General features: G+C 38.5%; 1 protein-coding gene across 1 annotated transcript; it reads left to right on the forward strand.

Moving 5' to 3' along the window:
• The first annotated feature begins 1,551 nt into the window (after positions 1-1,551).
• On the forward strand, positions 1,552-7,199 carry LOC120423364 (uncharacterized). The gene is made up of 7 exons (XM_039587139.1): positions 1,552-1,567; positions 2,141-2,313; positions 2,376-2,901; positions 3,958-4,284; positions 4,339-4,589; positions 4,643-6,451; positions 6,507-7,199. Exons 1-7 carry the CDS (start codon positions 1,552-1,554, stop codon positions 7,164-7,166), a joined length of 3,762 nt encoding a protein of 1,253 aa, XP_039443073.1. The 3' UTR covers positions 7,167-7,199.
• The last annotated feature ends 13,087 nt before the right edge of the window (positions 7,200-20,286 follow it).

Raw genomic sequence — 20,286 nt, forward strand, 5'->3', positions numbered from 1 at the left:
GTTCTTTCAACATCTAGCCAATATTTTCAATAAATGTTTGCAACTTGGTTACTTCCCCACCAATTGGAAACTGGGCAAAGTCATACCAATTTTGAAGCCTCAAAAAGATCCAACATCGCCAACAAGTTATCGTCCCATTAGTCTTTTGAGTAGTCTGTCCAAACTCTTTGAGAAGGTCATCTATTCAAGGCTTTTGGATTTTACCAACGATAATAATATAATTTTGAACGAGCAGTTTGGCTTCCGAAAGGGACATAATACTGCTCATCAGCTTACGAGAGTAACTAAAATCATCAAGCAGAATAAGCTTGAGTCTAAATCAACTGCTATGGCTTTGTTGGATGTTGAGAAGGCTTTTGACAATGTTTGGCATGATGGTTTGATACATAAACTGTATTTGTACGGTTTTCCAATGTATCTTATCAAAATTATCCAGCACTATCTTTCGGAGAGATCGTTCAGGGTTTTTCTGAATGGGATTGCTTCTGGATTATTCAACATTGATGCTGGGGTTCCCCAAGGAAGTATTCTTGGCCCACTTCTGTACAATATTTTTACATCTGATTTGCCTACTCTTCCTGGTAATGGTGTGTTGTCACTTTTTGCTGATGACACTGCCGTTATTTATAAGGGTAAAATAACCAGATATTTAGTTGGCCGTCTTCAGAAAGGTCTTGACGTTCTTTCCGAATACTTTGGCGATTGGAAAATTCGCATAAATGCAGCCAAAACTCAAACCATCATTTTTCCACTTTCCAAATCGGCCAGATTTGCCCCAAAGGATGATGTTTTGATTAAAATGAATGATGTTTCGATACCCTGGTCAAAGGAAGTTGTCTACTTAGGTCTCATACTTGACTCGAAACTTTTGTTTCGGCAGCATGTAGACAAAATATTGAACAAGTGCAGCATTCTCATCAGGTGCTTGTACCCTTTAATTAACAGAAAATCAAAGCTATCTTTGAAAAATAAGCTAGCAGTTTACAAACAAATAATTTACCCCGTTATTGAGTATGCAGTACCTGTTTGGGAGTGTTGCGCTAGAACTCATAAATTGAAGCTCCAGCGTGTCCAAAACAAGGTACTCAAAATGGTTTTGAATGTTCCTGGCTGGACAAGATCAAGTGAGGTTCATGGATTAGCAGAAGTAAAAATGTTGGATCAGAAGATTCAAGAAAAATGTTTGAAATTCAGGGAAAAATGTGCTATTTCTGAATACCCCTTGATTCAAGGATTGGTTTAGTTTATTGTAAGTTTAAGTTAGTTTTAGGTTAGGTTATGTTTTCTTAAATTTTTTTTTTCCTCATTGTACCTAGTGTTACAAAAATGATAAATCATATACTTTTAAAGTTATGAAAATGAACAGTGTTTAAATCACGAAAAGCAAACTAAAGCTGAAGAGCCACAGCTGACCACTTATTATGTAAACCAAATGTAATCATTATAAGAAAGATTCAATAAAGTATATTTAATTCAAAAAAAAAAAAAAAAAATCAAGTCACCACAAGAAGTGCCTAAGTTTGCAAAACATTTCGATGGTTATGGTAGGGCATGGTACCTGCGAAAAGTTTGTGTGGCACTAGTAAATCTCATTCAGTAGTGAGTGGTCAGTGTGGAAAGTCGCTAGCAATAATCGAAGCTTAACGGTGCACATCAACCAGAATTTTTGCACTCAGATTTTTGTTAAAGACATTTTAGTATCTTCAAAACTACGGGAATTATCGATATATTTTTTTATTCATTCCCTAAGCTACAATTTCCATAAACATTTACAACTAAATTTGTATTTTTTTATAATCACATTTTTTCAGGATTGGAATAAGAAGACAACAAATTCCTTGGTTGTTGTGTACGCTTAAGCAATTGAATATTGAATAGCTTAAAGTGTTTGGTATTTAAAAAGTAACATGTTTTCATCGTTGGGATCATACATTTGGGCATCTCCAGAAGCTCAGAGGTTAGTAGTGAAAGGCAGTAAAATTTTACTTATCAAGCTCTGACAATCTTGAACTAATTTTAGCCCCATTGAAAAAGTTACTTTCACTATAAACAAAAAGACATTTGAAGGTGAGTGCATAGTACAGTAGAAGAAGTGAAAACCATAACATTTTTTTTTTGTGGCAAACACCACAAACTGCAGTCAACTCAAGCACCATTCCCGTGGACACCTCGCTGAACACGTTCATTCGTCAGCATGCCCACCTCACGGGTACCAAGTTCATGTGCCTGGAGGGAGGTTGCGGAGCATGCGTGGTCAACGTGTCCGGCCCGCATCCGGTGACCAAGAAGCGGACCACGTTGGCTGTCAATTCTGTAATATTGTGCATTTTGAAGCTTAGATTTGAGAAATTTAAAAGTGTATTTTTTTTTTGTAGTGCCTTCTGTCGGTGTTGGCTTGCCACGGTCTGGACATTCTGACGGTCGAGGGACTCGGCAACAAGGCGGACGGATACCATCCGGCTCAGCTGAGGTTGGCCCACTTCAACGGGACTCAGTGTGGTTACTGCACTCCGGGAATGGTCATGAGCATGTACAGCTTGTTGGAGGCCAAGGAGGGTCGAGTGACGATGGCAGAAGTGGAGGATTCCTTCGGAGGGAATATCTGCCGGTGTACCGGATACCGATCGATTCTGGATGCGTTCAAATCGTTGGCTGTTGATGCAAGTGAGACGCTGCTGGACGCTTGTCGAGACATTGAAGATCTGGGCAAGGTCTGTCCAAAGTCTGGACAAGTATGCGCTGGAAGTTGCCCAACTGCTGGTGAAGCCCAACAACCGATTCGAATGATCTTTGCGGATCAAAGAGAATGGCACAAGGTGTGCAACGTGAGCGAAATATTTACCATTTTCAATCAGATTGGCAATAGACCGTATATGTTGGTTGCTGGCAACACTGCTCACGGTGCGTTTTTATAGATACTTTTGTTACGCATAATTACTAGCCCAGGTCAAAATAAAATAAGTTGCTCAGATCGAAAGGTATATATGAAATATCCCGAAAGAGTACGCACTAATTTTTGATTTTCGAGTCCGGCAGAAGCTTGTCGAAAACAGCACAAATGATTATTTTGGCAGAAAAATGCACAACTTAGGAAAATTAACTGTCAGTTTTCGCTGAGCATTCGGCAAAATGTGTCATAATCTACCGAGTCGCGGCTTTTATTTCTTCCGAGCGAAAAATTGTTCTGATTTCGGCAGAAATCTGCCGAAGTTCGGCAAAACATTCTAAGTGTGTACTCAAAATTGGGCCTCCAGTCCAATTTTCTGTCCATTTGGTTGAAATCTTGCTTGCCGATAGCGGGAACAAGCTTTAATGGGATTTAACCCGAAAATGTATTTTTTTTTCGGAAATGCAACTTTTTTAGGCATATTTGCCACTAATACGATTATAATCAACATCAGTGGCTAAAGATCCTTCAAAAGATGCGTCATTACACAATTAGATTTTTACGACATAGATGTCTCTGCAATCGGGACACTCAATTGTGACAAGTATTTCGAGGCACTCACCAATTGTCGGCGCATCTTTTGAAGGATCTTTATCAGTGGCCTGTAGGCCAGATCGCCAGATCTTTGCGCACCTTTTGGTATGTAAGGCCTTCAAAGTCTGGCAAATTCTTACTGGGCTGAATTTCAAATAGCGCCGGTGGCGTAGCAACCCAGTCACGAAATTTTCTAGCAGAACTGGTTCTGCCAGAATCCTGTTAGAACGGTAGAACATTTCTGTTAGAATGCTGTAAGAATATCCAGCTCTGTGAGAACTCTGTACGAATCCTGCTAGAACGTCGTTACTGGGAAGGTACGACGGCCAAAAATTGCGCAAAAATCAACCAAATGGGCTGAAATTTGGGCTGGAGGGCCAATTTTGAGTACTCTTTTGGAAAATCTCATATACTTTCTGATCAGAGCATTTTTTTATTTGGCCTGGACTTATAATTACAATGCAACCTCTTTTTAGGACTCTTCCGTAGAAGCGATCAACTTCAAGTTTTCATCGATGTCAACTCTGTTTACGATCTGCATACATTTGCTCTGGATGAGAAGTTGACTATTGGCGCGAATGTTTCGCTAGCTGAGTTCATAACCATTCTCAAAACTACCGCAAATAGAAACAGTAAATTCAGCTATTGTGCAGATTTGGCTGATCATATCGGCAAGGTTGCCAACACAACTGTGCGGAATATTGGAACAATAGCTGGGAATCTCATGATCAAGAATAAACACAATAAGTTTCCTTCAGATTGCTTTCTCGTTTTGGATGCCATTGGAGCTACTGTAACGATCGGTAATTTTAACAATCTTTGTAATTTGATTAGTAACTTATTTTTTTCTTTTCAAGCTGAATCAAACGAGGAATCGTTCAGCGTTAACGTGCAAGATTTCATAGAAACCAACATGACCAAGAAGGTGATCAAAAATGTGGCACTTCCTGCGCTGGATCCGTCCGTGTTTGTTTTCAAGTCGTTCAAAGTGATGGCAACCGTGCAGAATGCTCGCGCCTATGTGAATGGAGCATTTTTGATTAAATTTAATGCCAGCAAGGATCGCGTTGAATCGGCCAGGATTTGCTTCGGGGGAATTAATCCAAAGGTAATCTTTGATTCAAATCGTAATTGTTGAATAATTGTTGATTTTTCTAACAGTTCACCCACGCTGTCGCCACGGAAAACCTCCTGATCGGCAAGAACCTTTTCGACAACAACACCCTTCAAGCCGCCTTGGGCACACTGGCCAACGAACTGGACCCCGACTGGGTCCTACCGGACACCTCCATCGAGTATCGCAAAAACCTAGCCGTCTCGCTGTTCTACAAATTCGTCCTTTCGATCGTCCCGGAAGACGGTCGATTCCCACTGCGTCCAGCGTACAAGTCGGGTGGACCAATGCTGCAACGTCCCCTTTCCTCGGGAAAGCAGAGCTTCGACACGATCGAGAAGAACTGGCCGCTCACGAAGTACGTGCCCAAGATCGAAGCGCTGCCGCAGACGACCGGCGAGGCGCAGTTCATCAACGATCTTGCTCCGCAACCTGGCGAGCTGTTCGCTGCGTTCGTACTAGCCACCGAGGTGCACTCGAAAATTGTTGGTTTAGATGCGGCGGAGGCACTGAAATTGCCCGGAGTTGAGTTATTCTATTCGGCGAAGGATATTCCGGGCGTCAATAACTTTGCTACGGCCAAGCTGCAGCTGTTCGAGGTGGAAGAAATCTTCTGCAGCGGTGAAGTACTGTTCCACGGACAAGCCGTTGGGATAATATTGGCTGACACGTTCGAGCTGGCGCAGAAAGCGGCCAAATTGGTTCGTATAAGCTACGAGAAGGTCAGCGATAGGCCGGTGTACGCGACGGTGAAGATGATTATGGATAATGATAATCGAGATCGATTTGTTGAGAGTGCTACCAAGAAGAGTGGGGAGTTGTCTGCCACTAAGTCTGTCAAAGGAAGATTAGAGCTCGCCGGTCAGTATCACTACCATATGGAAACCCAGACTTGCATTTGCGTCCCCTTGGAGGACGGATTGGACGTGTATTCCTCAACTCAGTGGATGGATTTGGTCCAGATAGCGATCGCTGACTCGTTGCAGATCCCGATGAACAGTATCAATGTACGAGTTCGTCGCCTGGGTGGGAGTTACGGCGGTAAGGCCCTACGGGCTACACAAGTGGCTTGTGCTTGTGCTCTGGCAGCTCATCTCAGTCGTCGTACAGTGAGGTTGGTCCTTCCCATGGAGACCAACATGGCCATGATCGGGAAGCGCATCGGGAACATCGCGGATTACAACGTTGAAGTGAATCAAAATGGAAAGATTATCAAATTGGAAAATGATTTCATCCAGGACTACGGCAACTCAATCAACGATACCATCGAGTACCTCATCTATCGATTCTTTGCCAGTTGTTATGATTCCAAAGGCTGGAAGAACACCGGAAAGTCGGTGAAAACGGATGCTCCCACCAATACTTGGTGTCGGGCTCCAGGTTCCACCGAAGCAATAGCCATGATCGAGAACATCATGGAACACATCGCTCATGAAACGGGACTCTGTCCACTAGAAGTTCGAATGATCAACCTTCAGAAGGACCACAAAATGCACCAACTTCTTCCACAATTCCGCAAGGACGTCGAATATGATAGTCGAAAGCGTGCCATCGAAGACTTCAATGCCTCAAATCGCTGGAAGAAACGTGGCATCGCGATCGTTCCGGCGCAGTTCCTCACTGAATTTCTTGGCACTTTGAACGCAATTGTGTCGATCTTCTACGGTGATGGAACCGTATCGGTAACCCATGGTGGCATCGAAATGGGACAAGGTATAAACACAAAGGTGGCGCAGGTCACGGCTTTTGTTTTGGGGATTCCTCTGGAGAAGGTCAGCGTGAAGCCGTCGGTCAGCTTTACGTCGCCGAACTCGTTTGGGACGGGTGGTAGCGTCACGAGTGAAGCCGTCAGCTACGTAAGATATCAGAACATTTCAGGTTGTGTTTCACTTAAATATTGTTTTCTTTCAGGCTGTTAAAAAAGCTTGCGAAATGCTGCTAGATCGTATGAAGCCCATCCGTAAAGATAACCCAAATGCCACATGGGAGACGATTGTTCAAAAGTCCTACGCCAAACACATCGATCTCTGTGCGGAGGCTGCCTTCAGCCAGTTGGACATTCCGGAATACCTGATTCCAGCACTGGGTTGCGCCGAAATCGAGGTAGACATCCTCACCGGGAACGTTCAGGTGCTGCGGTACGACATTCTAGAGGACGTTGGAGAAAGCTTGAGCCCAGGAATCGACGTGGGACAAATCGAGGGAGCTTTGGTCATGGGCATCGGATATTACCTCACCGAAGCACTGGTTTACGACGTCAAAAACGGTGCCTTGCTGACGAATCGGTCCGCGAACTACAAACCACCGGGGGCGAAGGATATTCCTGTGGATTTTCGAATCAACTTTCTTCGCGGAAGTTCGAACCCGTTGGGAGTGCTGAGGTCCAAGGCAACGGCTGAACCGCCGTTCAATACGACGGTTGTGGTGTTGTTTGCACTGAGGAATGCACTGCGATCGGCCCGGAAGGACGCTGGGTTGCCGGATGTGTGGATTCCACTTGGGGCACCGACGACGCCGGATAAGATTCTTCTGCTGGCTGGGAATACTATTGATCAATATTTGCTGAATTGACATTATCCTAAATGAATTTCTTTTTAGTTTAGAGCAAACTTATATAAAAACAATTAATATACATTTTTTCGATTTCATAGTCAAAACAGTTCGTTTTAAATAAGATTTCAATTGCTCCAATAAAAATATCAAATTTCTTCTTTAAAACCCTTTTACTTTCTCCACAACTTTCATAACGATTCAATTATGCCGCTAACAACCTCAAAAAAAAAAAAAAATACTCCGGAACGTGTCCAATCCAGCTCGAACAAAGGCGGCTTTCGGGACGGAACAAAAGCCGTCCAATTCTTCCCAGAACAACCGCCAATGGCACACCGTGCTGCCACATAATGATCAAACCCGGGCGCGCCCGAATAAAAGGAACTAATCACGACTTCTGGATTTATTGCCGGTTGGGCATTTTATGATGTCTTGATCGTCACGGAAGGGGTCGGCCGCGACTATCGAACATAAAAAGGCCCCAGCGGGATCAAAGCTGAAAAGCCGATCCGGTTTGATTAATTGTTTTTTTAGGTTGTCAGAATCGATTGGAAGCTCGAAAGAGGTTCCATAAAAGGCAATTTCCGTGAAATTTCCCTTCCCTTGGAAGCCGAATGGTTTATTAGCGATGGATTCAAGCTGGACGAACAAATCGCGATGCGATCGATGATTGACAACCTCGGTACAGCTGTTCCGACACCTCTCTGGTTGACAACCGAACGGAAGTTGGAAACTTCCAGATTGAGCCGTGAGGCCCATCAGTGTCAACACCCCAGAACACACATTAGTATGCATCGGAGCCCGACGCCGGGCCCTTCAATGTCATCGAAGCTGGCGTGTGCGACGTGGTTCTGGCGACACACGAGCCCAAACGGCCTGCTGCGGTCAAGGTTGATTAGTGTGAAGGTAGGAATAGTTTTGTTTTACCTCATATTATTTCGAAAAATATTGTCTTTTTTTAAGTGAGAAGTTTGAATTGAATTGGACAAAAAATTTCAAAATATCTAACCTTCCCTCTAAAACCCTGGAAGACCCGTTCTTCGGAGACAATGTTTGACACAACAACGGTGAGATACCAGGACAAGCCTCCTACTCCAACCGACAAAGGCAAGGTGTTGTCTAATTATGCACTCTTTGTCACGTCCTGTGTGCAGCAGGTACCTCCATCTCAGGTATGGTGCTGTCATCGCACATCTAGTAGCCCAAGACTGGTGTCTGTGGGGCGGCCGCAGGCTCTGCTGTCAGGAGCTAGAAATATGATAATTGACAGGATGTGTGTGTGTTCGTTTCAACGAACATGATGGGCGAACGGAGAACACACCGGTACGTTCCAGCACTGCACTGGCTTATATAACAGGCGCGAGATAACGTTTTTCGGAGACACGTGGCTTGATACAAAACTATTTTTTATTAGAAATTTATTGGAAACAGTAAACACTTCAATTTAGTCAAGTAATGATAAATTTGGGACAGAATTAAATGGTAGTGTACTTCCGGCAAATAAATAAAAATTTAAATTTACGGTACACAGTAAAAAAATGTGTAAATTTTGGAAGGTTGAATATCACCGCTTTTATGATGTAATTTTACCTCAATTTAGACTGAAAAAGCGACATTACACCAGAATAGTGGTAAAATTACACATTTTCAGAGGTAAAATTACACATTTTTCTGACATAAAAGATGTACCCCTTCTCAGATGTAATATTTCCAAGTTTTTTTTTCTTCAAAGTCTGGCCGAAAAATCAGGGGGCAAAAAAAATTTTTTTTCAAAAAACTTCATAATTTTAATGGAAATTTAACTGCAATTATATGAAATCAATTTAAAATGCATTCCCCTGCGTTTTGAATCATTTTTAGAATGTTTGGATTGATTTAAAAATCTTTTGAAGATTTCGAGGTTTGGTACCGCACATTTTTTTTCTCGCTAAAGTTTTGTTTTCACCAAATCTTACATTTTCTGAAAACTAATGATTGCAAAACAACTGAAATCATCAGAAAATGGTGACAGATTTTGTGTCAAAAAAATTGATTAATTTTACCTCAGAAAATGATGAATTTTCATCAGTTTTGCCTTCCTTACCTTACTGAGGAAAGGCTATAAAATCACTCAGAAAACGAACTTCTTAATTTGACCTCCTAGACCCACCTTCACGTATACCTATCGACTCAGAATCAAATTCTGAGCAAATGTCTGTGTGTGTGTGTGTGTGTGTGTGTGTGTGTGTGTGTGTGTGTGTGTGTGTGTGTATGTGTGTGTGTGTGTAGGGATGTGGGTCTGTGCACCAACAAATATGCACTCGATTATCTCAGCACTGGCTTAACCGATTTGGACCGTTTTGGTCTCATTCGATTTGTCTTGGGGTCCCATAAGTCCCTATTGAAAATTATGAAGTTTAGTAAAGTACTTCAAAAGTTATGCTAAAAAAACGATTTTAACAAAAGTTCGGAAGATTGTAAAAAGGGTGGTTTTTGTAAAAAAAAACCCCGTCATGCTATACATTTTTAGAAAGGTAAAGACCTTTCCAACGCGTCAACAACATTTAAGATCTGACAACCCTATCAAAAGTTATAAGCACTTAAGTGTTATTTATGCACTTTTTGGAGGCCGGATCTCGAATATTTCGATGAAAACGTTGACCGGATCTCTCATGCAACCTGTCGTTGGATAGGTAATTAAAAGCCCTTTGCAACGAGTTCAAAAGATTGCAGATCTGACAACCCTATCAAAAGTCATACGCACTTAAGTGTTATTTATGAACTTTTTTCAGGCTGGATCTCAGATATTTTGATGAAAACGTTGTCCGGATCTATCATGCGACTTGTCGTTGGATAGATAATCAAAATACCTTTTCAATGAGTTCAATAGATTGCAGATCTGACAACCCTATCAAAAGTTATAAGCACATAAGAGCCCTGAATTATGAAGATCTGACTACCCAATCTGATGGTATGAATAATGAATCAAGTTGATAGAACACTGAAAGGTCCGCCCTTTTGTATCTATTTGGGATAGCATTACCCTCTAAATGTGAGGAAGGCACCAACCACCTAAGGGTGGATTAAGTAACGTTTTTTTAATAAGTATTCATCAGGATCACAATTTTACACATGTTTTATGTAATATTAGAGCAATTCTCTTCGAAATCGACCGATTTTGGCCATTTTTATTTTTTGTATTTTTTGATTTGGCTTAAACTTTGTGGGGGCTTTCCCTATGACCAAAGTAGCTATTTTGTGTCATTGGTTCACCCATACAAGTCTCCATACAATTTTGGCAGCTGTCCATACAAAAAGGGTACGTAAATATTCGAAAATCTGTAGCTTGTGAAAGAATTTTCTGTTCAATTTGATGTCTTCGGCAAAGTTGTAGGTATTGTTGAGGACTATTAAGAAAAAAATAGGTACACGGAAAAAAATTGCCAATTTTTCAATTAACATTTTTTTCACAAAAACTCAATTTCCGAAAATGCCGCCGAGTTATGATTTTTTGAAATAAAATAGTGATTTTTTAAAAAAAAACAGAATTTCTCTACCAACTCACACAAAATCGGGAAAAGTTGCCACGACCTTCGATTTGCGTGAAACTTTGTCCTTAGGGGTAACTTTTGTCCCTGATCATGAATCCGAGGTCCGTTTTTTGATATCTCGTGACGGAGGGGCCTTCCATTTTTGAACATGCGAAAAAGAGGTGTTTTTCAATAATTTGCAGCCTGAAACGGTGATGAGATAGAAATTTGGTGTCAAAGGGACTTTTATGTAAAATTAGACGCCCGATTTGATGGCGTATTCCGAATTCCGAAAAAACGTATTTTTCATCGAAAAAAACACTAAAAAAGTTTTAAAAATTTTCCTATTTTCCGTTATTCGACTGTAAAATTTTTTGGAACATGTCATTTTATGGGAAATTTAATGTACTTTTCGAATCTACATTGATACAGAAGGGTCATTTTTTCATTTAGAATATTTTTTTTCCATTTTAAAATTTCTTGTTTTTTCTAACTTTGCAGAGTTATTTTTTAGAGTGTTACAATGATCCACAAAGTTGTAGAGCAGATAATTACAAAAAAATGATATATAGACATAAGGGGTTTGCTTATAAACATCACGAGTTATCGCGATTTTACGAAAAAAAGTTTTGAAAAAGTTGGTCGTCGTTGATCATGGCCGTTCATGGTCACCCGCGACAGACACGGACGACGATATAAAGAGAAACGCAAAAAGTAACTTTTTCAAAACTTTTTTTCGTAAAATCGCGATAACTCGTGATGTTTATAAGCAAACCCCTTATGTCTATATATAAATTTTTTTGTAATTGTCTGCTCTTCAACTTTGTAGAACATTGTTACACTCTAAAAAATAACCCTGAAAAGTTAGAAAAACACGAAATTTTAAAATGAAAAATTTTGTTCTAAATGAAAAAATGACCCTTCTGGGTCAATATAGATTCAAAAAGTACATTCAATTTCCCATAAAATTACATGTTCCAAAATTTTTTACAGTCGAGTAACGGAAAATGGGAGAACTTTTTAGTGTTTTTTTCGATGAAAAATACGTTTTTTCGGAATTCTGAGTACGCCATCTAATTTTACATTAAAGTCCCTTTGACACCAAATTTCTATCTCATCACCATTTCAGGCTGCAAATTATGGAAAAACACCTCTTTTTTCGTATGTTCAAAACTGGAAGGGGTCGTACCGCCCCTCCGTCACGAGATATCAAAAAACGGACCTCGGATTCATGATCAGGGACAAAAGTTACCCCTAAGGACAAAATTTCACGCAAATCGAAGAGGGGTCGGGGCAACTGCTGTGTGAGTTGGCGGAGAATTACCCTCATATAATACAAAATTTGACCTAATTTGTTTTATTTAAAATTGAATTTGCAATCGAAAAGTACTTTACAGATTTTTTGATAAAGGGCTCTGTTTTCAAGATGTAGACCATGAGTGACCATTTCTAAAAATATTTATTTTGAAAAGTTCAGAAAATTTGCTATAAAGTTGTCTAAGAGACATTGAAGATTGGACCTCTGGTTGCTGAGATACAGCGGCATAAACAAAAGGAAACAGGAAAATTTAAGTTTTCTAAGTCTTCTAAAAAAAAACTTCCATTTTCTAATGTCGATATCTCACCAACTAATGGTCCGATTTTCAATGTTAAAACATAAAACATTCGTAAAATTTTTCGATCTTTACGAAAAAAATATTTTCTAATTTTTTGAATGAAGACTAACATTTTCTACAGCGTGTATAAAATTTTGTTAGGTCATGTATTGGGGTTAAAGTTATTGCCTTTTCTAAATTTTCAACGTCCTATTCAGAAATTAAAACCTGAATGTCCAGTACGTTTATATTCAAAAAATTTCCAAAAAAGTTTATTTTAGAACGTTTATAATTATTATAGCAAATTTATGTTTTCATCAAAAATAATAAATTTAGTAGAAAATTTTATAACAAATAATTTCAATAAAATTTAAGCACCCATCCAATCATCAAAATCATTTACGCACGTCTCCGGAAATCCAACGTGACTCACTCATTCAATCACCACTCCCGGCAGGACATCATCCTCACACCAATAAAGACCCAGAGAGACCATGTCACGTCAACAACGAAGAAGTAATTTAACGGCTATCAGAGTCGCGCTATATTTTGATGAATTATCGCATTACCAAGATTATGTATTTATTCGACGTTTTCATTTCCAGTTTTCGTCTCGGGTGCCCGATTTTTACCCTTCACCCCAAAACAACAGATGAAAAAAAAAATCTATCTGTTTTTCACCCTAAGCAAATAAGAACGCGAGAACTTCAAGGGGTTGCAAAGGCAAGGGGTGCAACTTGGCCAAAGGATTTTGCTATTACTGTGGAAGCTTACGGAGTTGAGGATTTTCGGGACTCGTGCTGTTCGTTGAGCGCTTATGTCCCTTCCGTGGCGTAGCGTCAAGGGCTTGATTGAGAGTCAGTTCCACACTGCTGTAAAGAGCAAGGCAGGGGTCGTCGAAAAATCCGTGCTGCGAGATGCAATGAATATATATTTTACAGTCGGATGAAAAATAGAAAGCATCTCTATTTCACTGTAGAATGGTGTGACCTTAAATAATTTGTGTCAAATAAAATCAAATGATATTTTCCTGAATGGAAAGAAAGAAATAAGAAATTTTGAAGAATTATTTAATGTTTCACAAAACTGTTTAAATTTTTGTTCAGCCATGATTTTAAATAGAAAAAGCCACCAACTCACTTCATTTTACGGTGAAAATGGTGCACCAAACATAGCAGAAGCATTTTCCCGAGAAAAACATATCGACAGCAGCATGGGATCCCAACCCTGTAGAAGGGTGTATTTGAATGAAAACATAAAATTATTGCGCGCCGTGGTTCAGCGCCAGAGATTGAAATTCCGCGCTCGGTTTTGCGCTGCGCTACCCCCGGGTGGTGATGGCCAAAAACCATAGAAAATTCCACCCAGGACACACTCCACGCCACTCTTCCTTCCCGCTGCAAGCCAAGCCACCATTCCAGGAATTTATGGTTTATTGAAATTGAAAATAGAATTAAGGCTTAGCGGGTGTGTTTTGCAAGTGCTCTCTCACTCTCTACTATTATTTAGAATTGGAAAAAGGGGTTTGTGAAGTGATTTTTTTTCCAGCTTTTTGGATCACCCCTGAAGTTAGGCACCGCACCACTTTTGCTGGTGGTGATAATAGTTTTGAGCGGCTTTGGCTGGGATCGGAGATTTCGGTGGTGGCAATCGCGTGCCTCGGCGGATAAATTCCTGGTGGTGGCAGCTACTCAGGGATCGTTCACACAGGAATTAGACGCTGGTCGCTTTGAAGTTGCGGAATTTTTGCGGTGGTTGATCCAATTCCCCCCGAGGGTTATTGCAATTGGATTGTACTGGTGAGTTCAAAAGGCTAAACAAAAATGTGCGAGACTTTTGATGGATTCAATTGATTGGATGAGCCAATTGTGAAATTTATTCAAATCATTGAAGCATACAATATCAATTTTTGAGTTATGTTTTTCAATGCACAGTGGTCCAGATCGCAAAATTAAGTGGAATATGGATTTTCCGAAAAATGGCGATGTTTTGGAGCTTTGGTGTCTTCAGAAGAGAACAGAAAACAAACTTTTTTATTATTTGACAAGTCGATTTTTTGAAACTTTGGCTCAATTCTGAGGGCAGATTCAGATTCAGCGGGCAAAATTACACAAAAAAACATATATATGGACAATTTTCGACTTTCGTTAGGGTGGTCCCATATGATTTTCCATTGAAAATTTGACTTTTTCAAATGAAGATTCAAATGAAAAGGGTGCACAGCAACGAAGGAAGTCGTTGTATTCTTATTCCAAAATTGTCAAACTTACGGACCCAATCCTGCAATAACAGGATTGTAAAATTAATCAAACTTTGTTGTAAATTACTTAGAGGACAGTACTTTAGGGGATGAATACAAACATATTTCGATAGTACCTGTAGTTTTGAAGATACTAAAATGTCTGTAACAAAAATCTGGGTGCAAAAGCTCTGGTTGATGTGTACCGTTAAAGAAAAACACCTCTGAGATTTTTTCAGCGTTTGTAGTGCTGGATCTCCTCTTTCAAATTCAACCTGGCGCTTGAAATTTGGCCTGCACCTTTTCGAGATATTTATGTTTTAAAACTGCATCTTTTTTACCTTAAAATGACTGTTACTTTTCATCCCTAAGTCCAAATTGATTTGTCAAATAATAAAAATGTTTGTTTTTTAGAGCTCTAAAAGTGCTTCGAACAACACTTTTCTCAAAAACTTAACCCTGAATTACCACGTTAAAAAAATGATTTTTGAAGGTTTGCTCAAATGTTTTCTATAAATTTGGTCGTAGAAGGCGTAGATTACGAAATAAAATGTTGGTGTTTTCGACAAAGTTGCTTGAATTGGCAATTCCAACAACTTTTTGGAAGACGAAAAAAAAAATCCCAACAATATTCCTAAAAAGTTAGATTTTCAAAATCACCCTAATCGTGAACCACCCTATTTTCAATCAAACCAAAAGTTGTCCCTTTTTATTTGCAACAACTCTTCTGAAAACAGTAAAGCTCCAAAACATCGCCATTTTTCGGAAAATTCATTTTCCACTTCATTTTGCGATCTGGACCACTGTGCAATGTCAGTTAAAAATTTGAAAACTCACTCAAAATAAGAAAAAAAAATTTAATTTGTGAAATCTAGTTTAAGTATATGATGATCAATTTTGGGTAATTTGTTAAATGTCTGACAGAGGAGTGGTTTTCTTGTTTTTTACTCAATGTTTTTTTGGACCGCCCTACTTCAGATAGGAGCACCCTAATCGCCAAAAAAACGGGTCTAATTATTTTGGGCAAGGAACTGCATATTAATTGAGGTTCTGGAAAAGCCTGGAAAAGTCGAGATTTCAAAAATGGGATATGAGGACATATCGTTTGATAGTAAATTTAATTCAGTCAAATTTTGTAACAAAATTGTACAAAGTTTAAGAACATAAACAGAATTTATTAAAAATAAAAATGAAATAATTACTTTTTAATAAGTTATGAAAAGACTGACTTCTTTTTTCATTTTTCAAAATTCTAAAGGTTTAGTTGCATACTCAAATAATTCACCTTTGAAAAAATGAGCCTTTGACCGTTGAAATTACTAAGATTACATGAAAAAAGTGCAGCAATTTCTCAAAATTCTGATGATAATCCAGCGCAGCATTAGTTTTTAATAACTTGAAATACCTACTAAAATTTGAATTCCCAAATTATATTTTGAACAGGACACTAAAACGGACATCTTTTGCGTTTGAGATTAGGATAATGCAAAATTTCGTCCGCAGATATTAAATTTTAAAAACTGGTGATTTGAATAAAGAAAACAAAATAATTTCAAACAACACAATTTTAAAAATCATTTCAAGATGCGAAATCAAATTGAACGAGTTTCAAGCTATAGGAGATGCTGTGATACTTGGTTGGATGATAAGCAATATCTTTTGAAGATCTGGCAACTCTTTATTCTTAGAATTTCTGAAGGCCGGATTTCCTTCCATAATGGATAATTTGTCTTTATACATTTGGAAAAAAAGGTCCTAATCTGGTCGCGGCACCTAAGAAGACCTAATGAAAATAAGTTAAGAATAAAAAAAAATGCCCAAAATTATCAGTAAAAAATTAAATGTCAAGAAAAAATGGGCGATTCAGGGTTAATATCTCAAAAATGAAGCGATTACTTGACCAATTTGCGCACATGTGTTCAATTTCCCAGTTGTGAAATCAATTGGTTTACCCTCTATTACCAGCAGTATACAATTTACGACCATTCTAATGCTGTCACTGAACATGTTAAACCAAGCCCTGGGACGTGGTAATGATCGCGTAACATTACACCACTACACTGCATCGCTCGCACACACAGCACACATTTCCCATAATTTTTCCTCACGCGTCACATTTATGACTTCTTTTTGTCTGCTCATTTTCCAAAACGATGAGCTCAACCCTCAAACAGGGTTCTCCTCATCATAATCATCATCACCATTTGTCACCAAAGCTGTCCTGCCGGTCTGACAGCACAAGCAGGGATTATCCAGGATCTGCACTAAGCCAAAATATGCGCGTGACTAACATTCCTACTAACAACACTCTCTCGCTCTCCAGAATCGCGCTGATCCTAACCTCTCAAACTCCACGTTAAGGGCTCATTTAACGCTCGACGGTTGTAATCCCCGGGCAAAGCTGCAAATGATCAAATGCGATGCGTTCTTATTGGTGCAAGTCGCTCATAATGCCGGGAGAATATGTCAACCTCCCACCCCCTTTTACTTTCGTTACGTTGGGAAAATTTCCTGGAATGACAAATGCGAACGATTTACCATTTACACTTCCAGGAGGGTGACGTTCAAGCGAAAGAATGAAAGAAAAAAGTGTTAGGACACAGGTCATTTGCTGTCAGTTTTATGATTTTAATTAATTTCCTTGCTCACGCATGTTTTTTATTGGGGTTCGGGGAAGTGGGTGTGGCTGGACACAACCTTTTTGTCTGATTATCAAATAAAATCATAAAAGTGGCCCACCTCATTTGCGAAAAGGCATGGCACGGGGGAAACTGTTTGTGTGTGTTTTTTTTTTGGAAGTAATATTGATGATTGCCTGGAAGGTGACTTTATGATTACATGTGATAATTAAATGGGGTGACCTTCGGGGAAGTTTTCCAGTAATTAATTTAAAATATGTAAATGCCATGCTTCGTTATGATATGATGAAAATGTTATTTTGACACCGGTTGAGGGTGGCGAAGGTGTTGGTATTTTTCGAATATGATAAGTTGGCTGTCAAATAACTATTATGAAATTGACATGCTTGTGATAACTTCAAATATTTCTGTTTAATTACGTCTTGAGAGAACTATTCGCAGTAGTTAAAAGTTTTCCTATAATGTTTCAGAGTTTCAATATTTGAATTTTACTTTTGATAACTAAACAAAGTGATTCCCTAGAATTTGACCATGTCTTTCGAAAAAAAATACTTTTAAAACTAACATGCCCAGCTCCCAAAATTGTATTAAGCATTGCATGAAAAAACTAATGATGCAAAATCGCTTCTATTGACATTTGAATAATAAAATTCTCAGTAAAAAAACGCACGATATCAAACCAATCACATCTATAAAATCTTTACTACATCATTGAGTTTAATTTTTAGACGTTTTTTTAGGTCGTTTCATTTATATATTACCAAGTTTTTGTCACCACCCTCTGTTTAAAATGTTTCAGATAAAAGGATTAATTAATTAAAAAAAAAAACAGTTTGTTTAGGAGTTTCAACTTAGAAACTATTCCTATAACATTTTTCATTGTTGTTTTTGCTTTTTATAAGCTCACAAAATAATAATTTTTAAATTTTTGAATTCTTTATTTTGCCAAAAATATCTTTAACCATAAATTTGGCAAACTAGTGGGGCCATTACAAACATGATTTGAATCTTTCGGTATTGGCGAGATTTAAAAAATTTCAAAATATCAATAAATTCTCGAAATATAATTTTCTTAAAAGTTTATCTAATCTAATCTAATCTAATCAGACCCTAGCGCAGCCAATCTTTCGAAGGGATCCTGGAGAGTGCCTTAGGTTAGATGACGCCTAGCACTCTTCTTGTCATTTATTAACATTTGTAGTGCGCCATTGCATCGGAATGCATTGAAACATCACAAGCGTTAAAGCGGCCAGGCCTACTGCGTAAAGCCGTATCGCAGAGATGACTCGTAATTGGGTTGAGTTTGAGCACTGAGTGTTCGAACAACAACACAATTCTGAATCGACAGGGGAGGAAGAAGCGTGGGGACACACCACCATACGCTCCGAGATTTTTGGTTGTATTCGTTGGGAGCACCATGCTAAGAAGGTTTGGTACTCCGGGACCCTCTGGGATGGGACATTGTATTTCCACAAATGCCCTTGACAATATTTGCCGTGGTTATAGCGCCACAACTCGCTCTCTGTAACAGTATTCCTAATTCCAGTCCACGCTCACCAAGTCGTCATGGCCTAGTGGTTAGCATTTTTGCTTACCAATCCAAAGGACGGAGGATCGAACCCCGCCTCGAGCGACTTTGATTTTTCGTTCATATTCATCATTTCAAATTTATGTGTTCTTAACTTTCTCGTTGGGAGCAGATGGGAATCGAACCCAGAACCATTCGCTTACAAAGCGAACACCGTAACCAGTCAGCCACGGCCGCTCCTCGAAATATAATTTTCTTAAAAGTTTAACACCTAAACTCCCAAGCTCGAGAAAAAGGGGGAATTTATATGGAAATTCCCCCTTTTTCTCGAGCTTGAGAGTTTACGTGTTAACGACCTATGACGATATTTTGACTCTCCAAAAGTTCAATTTTTGAAATTCAATATAAACTATCCAAAATATATATAAAACTCTGTCTTGTCCCTTGAATTTGTCTAGAATTCATATACCTAACATGATTTCAATTTTAGCAAAATGTTTTCCAGATTTTCACCTAAACGATTTCTTTGGCTTCGAAAAAAACGCGTTGGAACGAAAATCTCAGTAAATAATTGAATTTTTTTAAAGTTTGACTTAGCCTTTATTTAAAAAAAAGTTTTTTTAGGAGTAAATATCCGCTTTTTTCAAAAATTAGCAAAAAATAGTTCTATGCAATTAAAAAAAATGATAATAATATTATTCTTTAACAGAAAATATGAAAAACTAGCAGAATAATCGGTAGAATAAGCGAAATACTATCAGAAAACATAAACTTAACATCAAATTAAATTACTTTTTTTTAAACAAAACAAGAAAAACATTAGAAAAGGTTTGTTTTTATTGCTCAAAATGACCTCAAGGGAAAAAGAAAAAAAATTGAGCAATAGAAAGTTATTTTAGAAGTTAGTTGAATAAATTCAATTTTTATTTTTTATTTCCTTTTCCAAGCTCAGTCAGAGTCAATAAAAAAAATTGTTCAATGAATTTATCACCGTTGCTTATAAAATAAATACCCAAATAACCTTGTTTTGTATTCTCAAAAAGAATATATTTATTTCACTGAGTTTAAGGAAATCACTTATAACTCATATTTTTAACAATGATTCTTAGTTTTGGTTTTCATCTGTGAAAAAAAAAACTAAAATAGTTTTTACAAAAAATATTCAAAATTAGAAATATTTTCACAAAATATCACAGTTTTTTTTTATTTTTACTTTGGGATAATTTTCATAATTTAACATTTCAACGGCTTAAATTTTTGTCAACCTACTTCCATAGCATTCACATAATTTTAGATTGATGATTAACACTCAAACGCTCGGGTAGTCATTTGACCTCTATTTTTTTTCTTAAAAATCTCATAACTTTTGATAGAATTGACCAAATTGGATGCTTCCGGTTGCAAAAGATCCAGATATGTCTATATTTTGAACTGTCAGATCGGGGGACAAAGAAGGTCCACTTTTTACCGAGATATGCCGGATTCCGTTGGGGTACTCGGCATCCTATTTAGGTTTTGGAGTCAATAGAACAAAAACCATTTCACAGAACAATGCCGGAAATGATGCAAAACTTCAAGGCATCATTCTAATACATCATCCGACAAAAATAATTGACATGGTTAGGTCCTAC

This window comes from Culex pipiens, chromosome 2 (assembly GCF_016801865.2).
Source record: "Culex pipiens pallens isolate TS chromosome 2, TS_CPP_V2, whole genome shotgun sequence".
In the NCBI taxonomy this organism is placed as follows: domain Eukaryota; kingdom Metazoa; phylum Arthropoda; class Insecta; order Diptera; family Culicidae; genus Culex; species Culex pipiens.